This window comes from Macaca thibetana, chromosome 10, assembly GCF_024542745.1.
Source record: "Macaca thibetana thibetana isolate TM-01 chromosome 10, ASM2454274v1, whole genome shotgun sequence".
NCBI lineage: Eukaryota > Metazoa > Chordata > Mammalia > Primates > Cercopithecidae > Macaca > Macaca thibetana.
The window spans coordinates 13052237-13068563 of record NC_065587.1 but is presented as its reverse complement, the minus strand read 5'-3'; the positions used below and the strand labels follow the sequence as shown (position 1 = coordinate 13068563).

The 16327-nt window shown below is 55.7% G+C and overlaps 2 protein-coding genes across 6 annotated transcripts in view; both read left to right on the top strand.

Annotated features, from left to right (window-relative positions):
- Positions 1-16327, top strand: part of POLR2F (RNA polymerase II, I and III subunit F) — a 242822-nt gene that overhangs the window by 6767 nt on the left and 219728 nt on the right. The window contains exon 1 of one of the 5 annotated variants that reach the window (XM_050806408.1): positions 350-359. The exons of 2 other annotated variants lie outside the window; for them this stretch is intronic. The gene's annotated coding sequence lies outside the window, so the exon portion shown is untranslated. Of the gene's footprint in view, positions 1-349; positions 360-5686; positions 5697-13216; positions 13227-16327 lie in introns of those variants that run through there. 2 more of the 5 variants (XM_050806406.1, XM_050806410.1) reach the window with 2 other exon arrangements.
- GALR3 (galanin receptor 3) lies at positions 5717-8753 on the top strand. The gene is made up of 2 exons (XM_050806327.1): positions 5717-6108; positions 7096-8753. Exons 1-2 carry the CDS (start codon positions 5750-5752, stop codon positions 7829-7831), a joined length of 1095 nt encoding a protein of 364 aa, XP_050662284.1. The 5' UTR covers positions 5717-5749; the 3' UTR covers positions 7832-8753.

The window sequence follows — 16327 nt, the reverse complement described above, 5'->3', positions numbered from 1 at the left end:
GGCCTGCGGGAGGAGGGCGATCTCTCCCTGGCAGCCTTGTGGACCCCTTGTGTGGTGGGGAGTGGGGTCTGAGTCACCGCAGCTCCAACCTGAGCGTGATGTGGCCTTGGGAAGCTCTTAGTTTGCTTTGGGCAGAGGATGAAAAGGCCCTTTATCATTAACGACATGAAACTAGCCCTACGTCTCTCTCTGACGTCCGGCACCTCCAGCCCGCCCATTTGCCCGTTATCTTGGGATGAACAATGTGAGTTGGGCTCCAGCCCAACCCTGCAGGATCTGAAAGCTGGGATTCCGGGGATCTGAAAGCCTGTGATCCAGGGGACCTCGTTGCTGGGGTCCAGGAGCTTGGGAAGGGGGGGGCGCGGGGGGTCGGTGTGAGGGTGGAAGGCAGCCTGGCTGGGGTAGCTGTGGCCACATTAGCGGCAGGAATATTTGCAGCCCGCCACCACCCGGTAAGGCACGTAGCACCAGGCGCGCTGCTGCAGGGGATGTGCACAAGGGCTCAACTAGTAGTGCCAAGCCAGCAGCTTGATGAGCGTGGTCTGCGCTAGCCGGCAGGTCATGTTAAGCGCCAGGGGCAGCCGCGGGGTGACGTGTGGCAGCTGGTGTGCACTCGGCGGGGCCAGAACAGGGCCCAGGTTCATCCAGACCGACGTGAGGAGGCACGAAGCGAGGTCCAAACAGCAGAAAGTGTGTCGCCGCCCCTGTGGCTCCCGGGAGCCGCCGCTGGCGTTGCGCTGCCGGGCTGGCAGGGCGGGCATCGTCAGCCTGGCGATCCCCTAGGCCAGCTGGCCGCAGTAGCGCTCTACGCCGTCTGCCAACCCGCAGCTCAGCGTGTTCGGGTGCACCAGCCCGGGTCCTCCGCCGCGCTTCCTCCGCAGTCATCCAGAAGGTGTCCGAAGGAGGCGCAGCAACCCCTCTGGGTGCACGTGTTTCGGCTTGGGCGCCTACGGGTAGTCGCCGGCCGCCCACGACAAGCTGTAGGGCCACGCGGGGCGGGAGGGCTGGCCGTGGATCAGCTGTAAGTCCGCGTTCTGCAGAATCAGAGGCTCTAGGGACCGCTCCAAGGGCGCAATGTCCTTGTTCTCTGCGTCGCGCACGGGGTTCACGGCCGCGGGCTACCAGAAGCGGCAGTAGGAGTGAATGGAGGAGGTGGCACTGGGCGCACCCAAGGTCTAGCCCCACGGTAGCGCTCTTTATGACTGCCTGTTCCTTCCTCCTTCCCTCCACCTCCGCTCTCATATCAGCATAGCGTTGCCGCTGCTGGGAGCTCTTTGCCTTAGGCCAAGAAGGACCTTGTGGGCAGGGGGGGCTCCCAAGAGCCAGGAGTGCAAAGTTATGAATCTCAGATGCCTTCCAGCCCGTTCCAGGATTCAGGCATGCACATTCATCCAGGCTTCTGGGGGTCTAAGAGTGCATTACTTTCACTCAGTGGTTGCAGATCTGTCAAAGGTTCTAAAATCCCACCAAGCTGAGTTTCGCCATTCAGGGATCATAAGAGTCTACAGTTCAGTTGTGCAATTCTATTCTGAATTATATTCAGAATTAATTCAATTCTGACTGGGTGCGGTGGCCCATGCCTGTAATCCCAGCACTTTGGGAGGCCGAGGCAGGCGGATCACGAGGTCAGGAGATCGAGACCATCCTGACTAACACGGTGAAACCCCGTCTCTACTAAAAATACATAAACAAAAAATTAGTCTGGCTGGTGGCGGACACCTGTAGTCTCAACTACTCAGGAGGCTGAGGTGGAAGAATGGTGTGAACCTGGGAGGCGGAGCTTGCAGTGAGCTGAGACCACGCCACTGCACTCCAGCCTGGGCAACAGAGCAAGACTCTGTCTCAAAAAAAAAAAAAAAATTACTCAATTCTGAAGGTTCTGAATTCAGGTTTGGCAAGTCTAGATCAGATTCCTAACAGTTTCAGTTCCATGAGACTCTGCTTCCAAAAACGGAGGATTTTCTGCATCTGAAGAAGGTGAAGAAGGCTTTAGGGAGGCACCTCTGAGCCCTGGTGAAAACCCCGGGGCCTTTGAGGAGGTAGTTTTCTTTTCTTTTCTTTCTTTTCTTTTCTTTTTTTTTTTTCTCTCTCTCTCTCTTTCTTTCTTTCCTTTTTTTGTTTGTTTTTGAGACAGAGTTTTGCTCTGTTGCCCAGGCTGGAGTGCAGTGGCACAGTCTCCGCTCAGTGCAACCTCCGCCTCCCGAGTTCAAGCTGTTCTCCTGCCTCAGCCTCCCAAGTAGCTAGGATTACAGGTGTGCACTACCATACCTGGCTAATTTTTAGTAGAGACGGGTTTCACCCTGTGTTGGCCAGACTGGTCTTGAACTCCTGACCTCAAGTGATCCACCTGCCTTGGCCTCCCAAAGTGCTGGGATTACGGACATGAGCCACCATGCCCAGCCTTAAGAAGCTAGTTCTGATCATCTACCCCAGCTCCTCTGGCCTGGAATGCAAGTCCTGGCTCCATCAGTGCCCCTCACACTGTCTTCTCTCCCCTTATGCACTTCCCCTTGATGCTCCCCAACCCCACCCTCAATTCTAAAAACACTACACTCAGTCCCTCCACCTCTCCCCTCCCTTCCTTAACTCACTGCAGACTGCCTTTTGCCCTCAATACACCTGTTTACCAGCAACCTCCTCATTGCTGAATCCAGTGTACCTTGTTCCCCAGGTGCTAGCCTCCTTAACCTTCTGGAGGCATTTAGTCATGTGGTCCCCCCTTTTCCATGCAGTTCAGGCCAGAACTCCATGACTGAATCACACAGCCATTCACCAAGACCTATTCACCTCTTTGGCTCTTGCCTAGACGAGAGGCTCCTAACAGGTCACTCATCAAATCTCTCCCCTTTTGTCCATCCTTTTCACCCTGGGCCATTATATATATATATTTTTTTGAGACGGAGTCTCGCTCTGTTGCCCAGTCTGGAGTGTGAGTGATCTCGGCTCACTGCAACCACCGCCTCCTGGGTTCAAGGGATTCTCGTGCCTCAGCCTCCTGAGTAGCTGGGATTACAGGTACGTGCCACCATGCCCAGCTAATTTTTTGTATTTTTAGTAGAGGCAGGGTTTTTTTTTTTTTTTTTTTTTTTGAGACGGAGTCTCGCTCTGTCGCCCGGGCTGGAGTGCAGTGGCCGGATCCCAGCTCACTGCAAGCTCCGCCTCCCGGGTTTACGCCATTCTCCTGCCTCAGCCTCCCGAATAGCTGGGACTACAGGCGCCCGCCACCTCGCCCGGCTAGTTTTTTGTATTCTTTTTAGTAGAGACGGGGTTTCACCGTGTTAGCCAGGATGGTCTCGATCTCCTGACCTCGTGATCCGCCCGCCTCGGCCTCCCAGAGTGCTGGGATTACAGGCTTGAGCCACCGCGCCCGGCCGAGGCAGGGTTTTGCCATGTTGGCCAGTCTGATCTTGAACTCTTGACCTCAGATGATCCGCCCACCTCAGCCTCCCAAAGTGCTAGGATTACAGGCGTGAGTCACTGCATGTGGCCCATAACAAACTTCTTACAAAAGACAATGTGGGGGAAGAAAAAAAGAAAATGTGCAGGTCATGTCTCTGCTCTAGAACCTTAGTAGCTCCCTGTTGCTATCAGGTAAAGCCAGACTTTTTGGACAGGTACCTAAACCATCTGGGCTCCAGCTGGACCAAGGCCCTAGACAGAGCTTCTGGAGAAGGGTCTCAGGATTTGCGGGCCTGAGGGAGGAGTCTCTGTAGTCTGCTGAAAGGAGACTCAAGTCCTGGTTTCCCACTCCAGGAAACCCCAGTCAAGACTAGGAATCTTTTTTTTTTTTTTTTTGAGACAGAGTCTCGCTCTGTCACCCAGGCTGCAGTGCAGTGGCATGATCTTGGCTCACTGCAACCTCCACCCACTGGCTTCAAGCAGTTCTCTGCCTCAGCCTCCTGAGTAGCTGGGATTACAGGTGCCCACCACCACGCCCGGCTAATTTTTGTATTTTTCGTAAAGACGGGATTTCACCATCTTGGCCAGGCTGGTCTTGAACTCCCAACCTCGTGATCCACCTGCCTCTGTCTCCCAAAGTGCTGGGATTACAGGCGTGAGCCACCGCGCCCGGCCTCTTTTTTTTTTTTTTTTTTTTTAGACAGTGTCTCACTCCATCACCCAGGCTGGAGTGCAGTGGCATCATCTCGGCTCATTGCAACCTCTGCCTCCCAGGCTCAAGCGATTCTCCTGCCTCAGCCTCCAGAGTAGCTAATTTTGTATTTTTAGTAGACACAAGTTTTCGCCACATTGGCCAAGCTGGTCTCGAGTTCCTGGCCTCAAGTGATCTACCTGCCTCGGCCTCCCAAAGTGCTGGGATTACAGACAGGAGCCACCATGCCCAGCCTAGGAACCCTTTCTAAACATGGACTGGAGCAAGAATGTGCAGGGATAGGGGATGGAGTCATCAGGCTGGGCCACGGGAGGTGGGAGTGCCAGGGACTGGCTGGGCCCTGGGCACAGAGGGGTTAACCACAAAGCAAATCACAGAGAGCGAGATCAATGGGTTACTGGCTGCAGAGAGAGGAAAAGGCAGCAGCAACGCAGAGGCAGAGAAGAGCCAGGCAGAAGAGCCTGCCACCTGGGGGAAATCAGGGACTGAGGAGGAAGTGGCCAGTGGCTACTCCAGAGGGAGTGTCCAACTCTAGCTCAGCACAGGGGGCAGAGGAGAGGAGGGGCCTTAAAGGCGAAGGGGGAGAAGTAGAAGGCAGACCAATACCTGCAGGGAGGCACCGAGGGGCAGCTGCTGAACCAGGAGGCCCCCCCAGCCCAGCCGTTCCACCCAGGATCAAGCCCACTGCCCAGGGTGAAGGTGGGTGTTGCCCATCCTGGGCTTTGGGGACCTACTGCATGCTGGGTGCTGGGGTGGGGGCAGAAATTGCCTTTCTTCCCTCCTCCCTGCCTGGCCCCCCTTTCCCCTAATTTGTCCCACCACCCCAGTAGTCCGAAGCCTGCAAGGGGATCCACAGGTAGTAGGAGACATGGGCTGTAGAGTGGGATGGGGGTGAGCATCGGCGCGGTGTGCACACACACACACAGGCACAGGTTGTCAGAGGCACCACCTGTTACAGGCTCTCAGATGAGCACTCTAGCTAAGAAGGCAGGATATCAGGGTGGTAACAGCCCCAGAGCTGCCATTCTGTGATATTAGCCTCCCATGTCCCCTCTCTGGGCCTCGATTTCCCTATGTGCAGAGAGGGAGCAGTGACCTACACGGTCTTCCCAGTTTTGCCATTGTGGTGATCTCACTATACTGAACTCTCCAATGACTCAGGGATGTTACCTGTGTTTTGCTGAGGTTACAGCTTGTAGTGAGAAAGCCCTGAACCCATGTCCCAGGGTCTCCCCTGAGCTTCAGATCCCCATTGAGAAGGAAAATATACCAGCTTCTGTGCTTGCCCCTCCCCCCATCGCCACATCTTCATCCTACTTCTCTTGTGCCTTCCCCAGTCTGGTGGGTTGGAAGTGTCCCTCAAATACCTAGGTAGCCTTCCAGGCAAGACTCTAGGGGTGTTCCTTAGGAAACTGAGGAACTCTCACCCCTTGAACACCACGAGCTTGCTCACACAGTGGGACTCAGCGATGACTTCGGCTCTGCTCTCCCCTCCTCCATCTCCCACGAGCTTCCTGCCCAGAATACCTGGCCAGACCCAGGCCGGGGGAGCTAGATCCCAGGGTCAAGCAACCAGAACTGGGGGCTCTTGCCTGAGGACTCCAGCTTCTCTTTCCTAGGTGCCCGTCTGATGGGGAGATGGCTGATGCCCAGAACATTTCACTGGACAGTCCAGGGAGTGTGGGGGCCGTGGCAGTGCCTGTGGTCTTTGCCCTAATCTTCCTGCTGGGCACAGTGGGAAACGGACTGGTGCTGGCAGTGCTCCTGCAGCCTGGCCCGAGTGCCTGGCAGGAGCCCGGCAGCACCACGGATCTGTTCATCCTCAACCTGGCGGTGGCGGACCTCTGCTTCATCCTATGCTGCGTGCCCTTCCAGGCTACCATCTACACGCTGGATGCCTGGCTCTTCGGGGCCCTCGTCTGCAAGGCTGTGCACCTGCTCATCTACCTCACCATGTACGCCAGCAGCTTCACGCTGGCTGCTGTCTCGGTGGACAGGTGCGCTGTGCCCGGGGCCTGGCTGGGCAGGGCTGTGTGGACGGTAGTGGGGGGAGGAGTCCTGAACAGATCCTCATTGGCCTTAGGAAGGAGAGAGTGGGGGACCAGAAAGGGAGGTGGGTGGCAGGAAACAAAAGCTCCCTGACCCCTCGAAAGCAGCCTCTGGGCACCTGCAGGGCATGCTTGAGGGGACTGTCCTGCCCTTCCCCTCCTCCACCGTGAGCTTCCAGAGGACGCCTCTGAGTCTCAAGTGGCAGCACAGGGTCTGGCATATAGTAAGTGCTCTGGCATATAGTAAGTGCTCTGTAAGCGTGATAGGAACGGCAAAAGAAGCTCACGAATGCGTTCATCAGTTTTTTTGGTTGTTGTTGTTTTGTTTTTTGTTTTTTTTGGATCTCGGCTCACTGCAACCTCTGCCTCCTGGGTTCCAGCGATTCTCCTGCCACAGCCTCCCGAGTAGCTGGGATTACAGGCGTGCGCCACCACACCTGGCTAATTTTTTGTATTTTTAGTAGAGACGGGGTTTTGCCATGTTGGACAGGCTGGTCTCAAACCCCTGACCTCAGGTGATCCGCCCGCCTCGGCCTCCCAAGTGTTGGGATTACAGGCGTGAGCCACCGCGCCCAGCCCAGCTATTTTAAAACTGCCCACACCTTGCCCAGCTGTGCACACATCTGCTTCCGCCGCTTGAAACTTGGGGTCAATTCCAGGCTCACTCTAGCTGATGACCCCGGGCAGGTCACTTCTCTGTGGGCTTCATCTGACGCATCCATAAAATAATCCTAGAAATAACAACTCACTGGGATCGGGCCCTTGCTAGGTGCCAGGCACTGCTCTAAGCACCATGCGCGTTCACACTCTTAATCCCCGCCACGTCCCCCACGGTTCACAGGAGGCGCATCGGGCCGTAGGGCCCCGGTGCGGGGCGTGGAGCGGGCCCCTGCGGGAGAGCACCCGTCCACCCCGCTGACCCGGCGCCCTCCGCAGGTACCTGGCCGTGCGGCACCCCCTGCGCTCGCGCGCCCTGCGCACGCCGCGCAACGCCCGCGCCGTGGTGGGGCTGGTGTGGCTGCTGGCGGCGCTCTTCTCGGCGCCCTACCTCAGCTACTACGGCACCGTGCGCTACGGCGCTCTGGAGCTCTGCGTGCCCGCCTGGGAGGACGGACGCCGCCGCGCCCTGGACGTGGCCACCTTCGCCGCCGGCTACCTGCTGCCCGTGGCCGTGGTGAGCCTGGCCTACGGGCGAACGCTGCGCTTCCTGTGGGCCGCCGTGGGCCCCGCGGGCGCCGCGGCGGCCGAGGCGCGGCGGAGGGCGACGGGCCGCGCGGGGCGCGCCATGCTGGCTGTGGCCGCGCTCTACGCGCTCTGCTGGGGCCCGCACCACGCGCTCATCTTGTGCTTCTGGTACGGCCGCTTCGCCTTCAGCCCGGCCACCTACGCCTGCCGCCTGGCCTCGCACTGCCTGGCCTACGCCAACTCCTGCCTCAACCCGCTAGTCTACGCGCTCGCTTCGCGCCACTTTCGCGCGCGCTTCCGCCGCCTGTGGCAGTGCGGCCGCCGACGCCGCCACCGTGCCCGTCGCACCCTCCGTCGCGTCCACCCCGCGTCCTCGGGCCCACCCGGCTGTCCTGGAGACGCCCGGCCTCGCGGGAGGCTGCCGGCCGGCGGCGGCCGGGGCCTGGAGCCCAGGGAGGGACCCGCCCACGGCGGAGAGGCTGCTTGAGGACCGGAATAAACCCTGCCGCCTGTCTCTGCCTGTGTCCGTCTGTCTCACTCCCCTTCTCCGAGGGCGGGACGCCACCGGGTCAGGGATGGAGCAACGCCACGAGCTCTCTGAGGAGCATTGAGTGGAGCGGCTTGTCCCCGCTCCACAATGGAGCACCAGCCCAGCGGACACCCCTGAGTGTGACAATGGACAGCACAGCCCGCCCTCAGCAGGTCAGCCCCCAGACCCTGCTCATAGCCAGCCTGGCAGTCCCTCTGCCCATCCTTCCAACTGGGTGACACCTAGGCCCTGCTTCCTCCACCACCCCCTTCTTGGTTCCAAGCGCAGTCCTAGGTAGCTTAACATCAACAGCTAATAAATGGCTAATATTTAAGTGAGACCAGGCTCTTGGCTCATGCCTGTAATCTCAGCGCTTTGGGAGGTCGAGGCGAGAGGATCGCTTGAGGCAAGAGTTCAAGGCTGCAGTGAGCTGTGATCACGCCACTGCATTCCAGCCTAGGCAGCAAAGCAAGACCTTGTCTCTAAAAATAATATTAAGCAGGTACCATATGCCTCATGCTACATTTTTTGTCAAAACAGCTTTGCAAATAGATATGATTAGCACCCCCCCACCGCCCTCGCTTTTTTTTTTTTTTAAATCTTTTAGAGAGAGTCTTCTCTGTGGCCAGGCTACACTACAGTGGTGCAATCTCAGCTCACTGCAACCTCCGTTCCCCGGGTTCAAGCAATTCTCCTGCCTCAACTTCCAGAGTACCTGGGATTACAGGTGCCCACCACCACACCCGGCTAAGCTAATTTTTGTATTTTTTGTAGAGACGGGGTTTCGCCATTTTGGACAGGCTGGCCTCGAACTCCTGACCTCAAGTGATCCGCTCACCTCGGCCTCCCAAAGTGCTGGTAGAACAGGTGTGAACCACTGTGCCCGGCCGTTTAGCCCCATTTCACAGATGTAGAAATCAAGGATCATAGAGATTTAGTGATTTGCCACACCGCTGGTGTTTGGCAGAGGTTGGATGTAAATCCATGGCTGTCTAACTTTGTTTTTCTGTTTATTATTATTTATTTATTTATTTATTTTTATTTTTTTTTTGAGACGGAGTCTCGCTTTGTCAACCAGGCTAGAGTGCAGTGGCGGGATCTCAGCTCACTGCAAGCTCCGCCTCCCAGGTTCACGCCATTCTCCTGCCTCAGCCTCCCACGTAGCTGGGACTACAGGCACCCGCCACCTCGCCCGGCTAGTTTTTTGTATGTTTTAGTAGAGACGGCGTTTCACCGTGTTAGCCAGGATGGTCTCGATCTCCTGACCTCGTGATCCGCCCGTCTCGGCTTCCCAAAGTGCTGGGATTACAGGCTTGAGCCACCGCGCCCGGCCTATTTATTTATTTTTGAGAGAGAGAGAGTGTTGTCCAGGCTGCAGTGCAGTGGCGCAATCTTGGCTCAATACAACCTCTGCCTCCCAGGTTCAAGCGACTCTGCTGCCTCAGCTGCCTGAGTAGCTGGGACTACAGGCGTGTGCCACCATGCCCAGCTAATTTTTGTATTTTTTTTTAAGTGGAGATGGGGTTTCACCCTGTTGGCTAGGCTGGTCTTGAACTCCTGACCTCAAGTGATCCGCCCGCCTTGGCCTCCCAAAGTGCTGGGATTACAGGCATGAGTCACCACACCTGGTCTAACTTTTTCTACTCAAGTTTCTTCCTTCTCCACCTCTGGGGCATCTCCTCAGTTTCCACGGTTTCTCTTGGTTCTTCCTGATCCTTTTCCAAAACCGTAGCTCCCCACACCTGACTGGGTGCCCTGGAAACCCCAGACCTCTTCCTTAGCAGACTTCTGTTCCAGAGCTCAGGCCAGCCGGTCCAGACGGGCTTTACCTGGGCATAAAGTCGTGGGTGCATTCCCTGGTCCAAACGCCTTGTGTTATTCCATTTGGTGCCCCTGGCTCAGGGGAACTGGGCCATGCGTGGCCTCCAGCTAGCCTCCCAGGGGCTCCTTCCCTCCCTATCCCCACACACAGCTGGGGAAGTCCGGGGTGGTAAAAACCCAATAATTAACCAATAAATCAGTCTCAATGATTTCAGATCCACCCACCTCCCTCCCACATGCCCCTAATGTTATTAGTTTCTGGTCTGAGGCCTGAGACCCTGCAGCTTCCGTGTCTCCCCAGCACACCTCTGGCTGCTGAGGCACCCTGGGAAGACCCCTCCCTGACAGCAGGCAACTGCTATGTCCCCATCACTGTCACCTGTCACCGACCCAGCAGAGTGGCAGCAGGAGGCTGAGACCCCCTCAAGAAGCAGCTGCCTCAACGGCACAGCACAGGCTGGGGCCAGGGCCTTCGTCTTCCCACGTGCCCAGTGCTCTTTCTCCCGTGCCTCGGTGGAGGGTCTCACCGTGACTCAGGCTGCAGCAGTGAGGGTGTTTCCTGGAGGACAGGGAGTGCGATCTACCCATTCCACAGCACACAGTATGACCATCACTGTTGCTCACACCTCCTCTGTGCCTCACACCAACCCTGGCAAGCAAGGAATAGTAACTCCATGATCAGAAGAGAGAGCTGGGGTCCTGCACATGAATTAACTTGGCCAGAGTCAAGTAGCAAGCGAGTGGTAGGGCTGGGATTCCGGAGTGGGCCTGACAGGTGATTCCCAAGGCAGCCAGCCCTGACAGCATCAGGAAAACACCCTCAAGTGTCTGACAGAGTTCACTGCACCACTAACGGAGAGTGCCTGCAAAGTAGAACCCCAGGCCAGGTGTGGCGGCTCATGCCTATAATCCCAGCACTTTGGGAGGCCGAGGCAGGCAGATCACTTGAGCCCAGGAGTTTGAGACCAGCCTGGGCAACATGCAAAACCCCATCTATACAAAAAATACAAAAAAAAAACTAGCCAGGTATTGTGTGGTGGCGTGCATCTGTAGTCCCAGCTGCTTGGGGTTCTGAGGCAGGAGGATTGCTTGAACCTGGAGGTCAAGTCTGCAGTGAGCCGAGATTGCAGTAGCCTGAGTGACAAAGTGAGACCCTGTCTCAAAAAAAAAAAAAAAAAAAGGAGAACCCCAACCAATGGGGACAGCCCAGCCCCGCACATAGTAGGCATGTAACTGACATTTGATACATGAGGACGCACGGGCCAGAGGGGAAAGACATGACCCTCCCCTTCTGTCTTCCCTGAGCACCTGTCCTAAGAGAGGCTTCGCGATCAAACAGAGGCGGCGTGAGTCCAACATGGTCACTGCCTTCCAGGAGCTCTCAGTCTCGATGGAGAGCCAAACACAAAAGAAAAAAGGACAGTGCTGAGACAGAAAACATGCCATTCTGAAAGGGCACAGAGGAAGCAGCCCCTGCCCTCCTGGGCAATCCCAGCAGGACCTCCAGAGGTGACTTTTTAATTTTTATTTATATATTTATTTATTTATTTATTTACTTTTTGAGATGGAGTCTTGCTCTGTCACCCAGGCTGGAGTGCAGTGGTGCAATCTCGGCTCACTGCAACTTCCGCCTCCCAGGTTCAAGCAATTGTCTTGCCTCAGCCTCCTGAATAGCTGGGATTATAGGCGCATGCTGCCATGCCCAGCTAATTTTTTTGTATTTTTTTAGTAGAGATGTGGGTTTCAACATGTTGGCTAGACTGATCTCGAACTCCTGACTTCAGGCAATCCATCCGCCTTGGCCTCCCAAAGTGCTGGGATTACAGGCGTAAGCCACCGCGCCCAGCCCAGAGGTGACATTTGACATGTATTTTCTTGGAGAAAGGTGGGGGAGGGGCATGCCAGGTGGAGCAACAGCCTGTGCAAGGCAGGGAACATGCAGGGCAGTAACTGGCTCCTGAAGCTGAAGCAGGGGGAGGTTGGGGCAGGGGAGGCCTGGAGGGCAGGAGCTTCATCCTACAGGCAGACGGTGAAGCCACTGAAGGTTTTCAGGAGAGGAGGGGCCCTATCAGATGTGCAGTTCAGAAAGCCCCCAGGGCTGCTGTGTACAAGCTGAGAAGGAGGCTTAGACTTGGCAGAGGACTCAGATCAGGTGGGTTCCCCTGGGTCCTTCTTGGAAGTGAGGAGACCGGTAAAGAGGCTGCTCTGTGAGCTCTGTTGAGGAAAGCCAACGAGGCCTGGCCTAGGACTGGGAAGATATTTTTGCCGTGGACTTGGCAGGAAGATGGATGGCCTGCTGCTGGGCTTGGGCTTGGGCTTGGTTCCCGAGGCTCCGAGGTTTGCTTCAGAGGGCTAATGAAACACTTGGAAGAGCAGATGGTCGTAATAATAATAATTCGGGAGAGAACTGTGTGTCCAGTAGAGCCCAAGGCAGGCAAGGGGGTCGGAGTGGAGACTGAGTGACTCCTGGCCACTGCTCCCCAGGGCCTGAGAGAACCCTCCTGATCTGAGCCCTCTGCCAAGTGTAGGGCTGAGCCTGGGGCAGCCCTGGGGACCTGGAAAGCCACTTTTCTTAGTTGGAAGGAAGTTTGGATTCTATAACCTTCTTACCTTCCTGTTTGTGCAAACCTCTTAAGAAGAGGCCTGGCTGGATCACGAGGTCAGGAGATCGAGACCATCCTGGCTAACACAGTGAAACGCCATCTCTACTAAAAGTACAAAAAATTAGCCAGGTGTGGTGGCGGGCACCTGTAGTCCCAGCTACTCAGGAGGCTGAGACAGGAGAATGGCATGAACGTGGGAGACAGAGCTTCCAGTGAGCCGAGATCACGCCACTGCACTCCAGCCTGGGGGATAGAGCGAGACTCTGTCTCAAAAAAAAAAAAAAAAAAATTTAGTCTTTAGGGGGTCTGGTGCAGTGGCTCACTCCTATAATCCCAGCACATTGGGAGGCCAAGACAGGTGGATCACGAGGTCAGGAGTTCAAGACCAGACTGGCCAAGATGCTGAATCCCTGTCTCTACTAAAAATACAAAAAAAAAATTAGCCAGGCGTGGTGGCACACACATGTAATCCCAGCTACTCGGGAGGCTGAGGCAGGAGAATCGCTTGAACCCAGAGGTTGCAGTGAGCCAAGACTGTGCCACTGCACTCTAGCCTGGGCGACAGAGCAAGACTCTGTCTCAAAAAAAAAAAAAAAAAAAAAAAAAGATTTACTCTTTAGGAAGCTCTTTCTGGCTGCCCAGGCAGGCTTTCATGGGGAGGAAGTACAGAGTGTGCAGACTGGAGCAGAGAGACCAGTCAGGAGGCTGGTGCAAGAATCCAGAGAAAGACATAGAGGCACTGGAAGTGGTGGGGAGACGTGGACAGACGGGTCAGCCACTTAGGAGGTACAATTGCTAGGACTTGGTGACTGTTGGAGGGTAAGGAGGAGAGAGGTGTCCCAGATGACACCCCGGATTTCTGGCTTGGGCTATTTGGGGGTGGCAGCGGGGACAACTTAGGGGGGCAGTTTTGGGGGTCATGGTGGGGGTGCCCACAGAGTAGTGGTGTACTCTGAGTATGTGCCACCTTTCAGGCCTGTGTCTGGAACTTACGCCTCATCAGCTTTAGAGATTGAAGATGGAGAAACTGAGGCTCAAAGATTAAGTAGCTTGTCCAAGATCACAGAGCTAGCCAGAAACAGAACTGGGATTTAACTCAGGTTTGTCTAATTTTGGTTCCATGATGTTTTTTTGTTTTTGTTTTTTTTGAGATGGAGTCTTGCTCTGTTGCCCAGGCTGGAGTGCAGTGGCGCGATCTCGGCTCACTGCAAGCTCCGCCTCCTGGGTTTATGCCATTCTCCTGCCTCTGCCTCCCAAGTAGCTGGGACCACAGGTGCCCGCCAACACACCCGGCTAATTTTTTGTATTTTTAGTAGAGACTGGGTTTCACCATGTTAACCAGGATGGTCTCGATCTCCTGACCTTGTGATCCGCCCGCCTCAGCGTCCCAAAGTGCTGGGATTACAGGCGTGAGCCACCGTGCCCGGCCGGTTCCATGATGTTTAATGGAAGCCATGGGAGACGAGGCAGGAAGGAATTGGTTGAGAGGGAGGGAGGAATTTGAAACGTGCAAAGAAGGTGACCTCCTCATCCCCCTCACCCCAACCTAGCAGCCACAGTAGCAAGGCTGCAACTCAGTCCTGCAGAGAGCAGGCAAGTTAACCAATCTCCTCTGCCTGGGGCTGGCAGGAACAGCGTCATCTGTCAACTTCAAGGTGTGCATCTGGGGAAATAAACACCAATTAATGGCCCTGAGGTTTCCTATTCATGAACACCAGTTCTTCAGCCCTGACGTAGGCTCATTTGTGAGCCACTGGCTGAATACAAGATGTCATGAGGCCAGAGGGAGAGGCTGAGCAGGGGGTAAAATTGCTTCCAGCTCAAGAATATCAGACTCTGATTTATTGAGGCATCTGTTTCGTGCCAAGTTAAGTGGCCCAGGCTCTGTGTAGGGGGTGAGGTTGAAGCAGAAAGGGTGGTGAGGGGCAGGGTGCCAGGATTAGGCTGGAATATCCGGGGGTGCTCTGAGGCTCCCCAAATTTCCCTGGCCCTGGTTGGCTGTGGTGCAGGGGAGGGCACTGGCCTGGGCATCTGATGAGCCTCAAGAGCAACTCTGAGAGGCGGCTGATGCAGGGGCTAAGGCAGAGACTCTGGAGCCACGCTGTTGGCTTTGAATTCAGACTACTGCGCTTGGCAGCCCTGACCTCTCCATGCCTCAGTGATTTGCTCAGCTGAGCTCTGTCTGAGCCAGGTGTCATTCCAGGCACTGCGGATCCTCCCAGAGGGAAACCTCCCCAGTTGCTCACTGTCTGCCACCAGCTTCATGAAATGTCTCACTGGTTTTCTCAGGCAGATCCTTGTCTCTTTTGACGCCCTCACAACCCAGTGGAGGAGGCGTGACTCAACTGCCTCTGTCCCTCAGGGTGCGCTTCGCTGCCAAGTGCATCTGTGGATACGGGCCATCCTCCTGGGCTTCCAAAGCCAGCTGCTGCCCTCTGGGCACAGGGACAAGGAAACACTGTGGGCCTGGAGCCCTGGTCTGGGGCATCGGGCAGGGCTCTTGCACTTCTCTGAGCCTGTTTCCCCATGTGGAAAGTGTGCTGATCGAATCTTCCTGTGGGCACTGAGGGCTCAGTGTTCACTTGAGAGCCAGCATGGGGGTTCGGCTGTCATTTCCCTTCGGCCCCACAGTTGGAGGGAAGCAGGGACTTTGTCGTGATTACCCTAGGTTTCATTCTAGCTTCCTGCCTCAACGTGGGCTCAGCATCTGAAGTAGTCTGGGGAGCAGGTGGCCCTGGTGGGGGTAGGAACTTTTTCCCAGACTGAAGGCACACCCAGAGCCAGAAACCTTGGTGCCTGCTCTGGGCTAAGGATGCATCTGGCCCCAGGGTGCAGGTAACTGCCCACTTTACCTGGTTTCTGCATGCCACGGCCAATCTTCAGACCTCGAGACTTCCCAGCCTGTCCCACCTCCCTCTCTGGCCAGGTTCGAACCCTCCCGGATCCAGTACTTTTTCCAGGCCATCTCCTGGTTATCCTCCTTTCCTGAGGCCTGGCTCATGCTGCTCCCCCTACCCACTCACCAAGACCTCAAGGACCACTCCACACCCAGCTCAACCCAATCCCCCTTTATAGTCCCTTCTTTCTTCAGGTGACCAGGTGCATATCTTGGTGCTCAAGACGTTCCCTGTCCCTGGGAATGCCCTGCTGGTCAGAGACCAAGGCATTCACTCGGTAAGGCCCATCGGTTTCTACCAACTGTGTCCCAGGAGCACTGGGGACATTGGACTTTGGAAACCTGGCAAAGAGGATGCTAGACCTGGGCTGGGCCCCACTCACCAGCTGCGTGGCCTCAAGCAAGTTACTTTCTTTCTCTCAGCCTCAATTTCCTGCATCTCTAAGATAGGAAAGGAGAGCAATAAATAACACGGGCTACCTAACACTTTCTTCCAAACACTAAATCAAAGGGCTTGAATAAAGTCCCTGCTAGCACATAGTAGGGGCTCAAGAGATGTTGCCCTCTGTTTTAGGAAACTAGTTGGGAGAAGGTTCTAAATTTCGGGAATGGTAGAAACAGCATGAACTTTGGGGGTAGATCCAGGTTCCAGCTCCAGCCGCTTGGCTGGGTGACCCTGTTTCCTCACCTACAAAAGGCAGCAACAAAGTCACTTTTTTTTTTTGAGATAGTCTGGCTCTGTCACCCAGGCTGGAGTACAGTGGCCTGATCTCAGTTCACTGCAACCTCCGCCTCCCAGGTTTAAGCGATTTTCCTGTCTCAGCTTCCCAAGTAGCTGGGATAACATGCACCTGCCATCATAGCCAGCTAATTTTTGTATTTTTAGTAGAGACAGGGTTTCACCATATTGGCCAGGCTGGTCTCAAACTCCTGGACTCAAGTGATCCACCTGCCTCGGCCTCCCAAAGTGCTGGGATTACTGAGCTACTGCGCCTGGCTGAGGCCACATATCTTACAGGATGGTTGTGACGATCTGTATTTCTCTCCAAGCGCTTCCCACTGTTTGCCAAGTGGGCAAGGGCAGGGAGTTTGTCCTTTCGTTCCCTGCTGTCCTCCCACCTAGAACACTGCTTA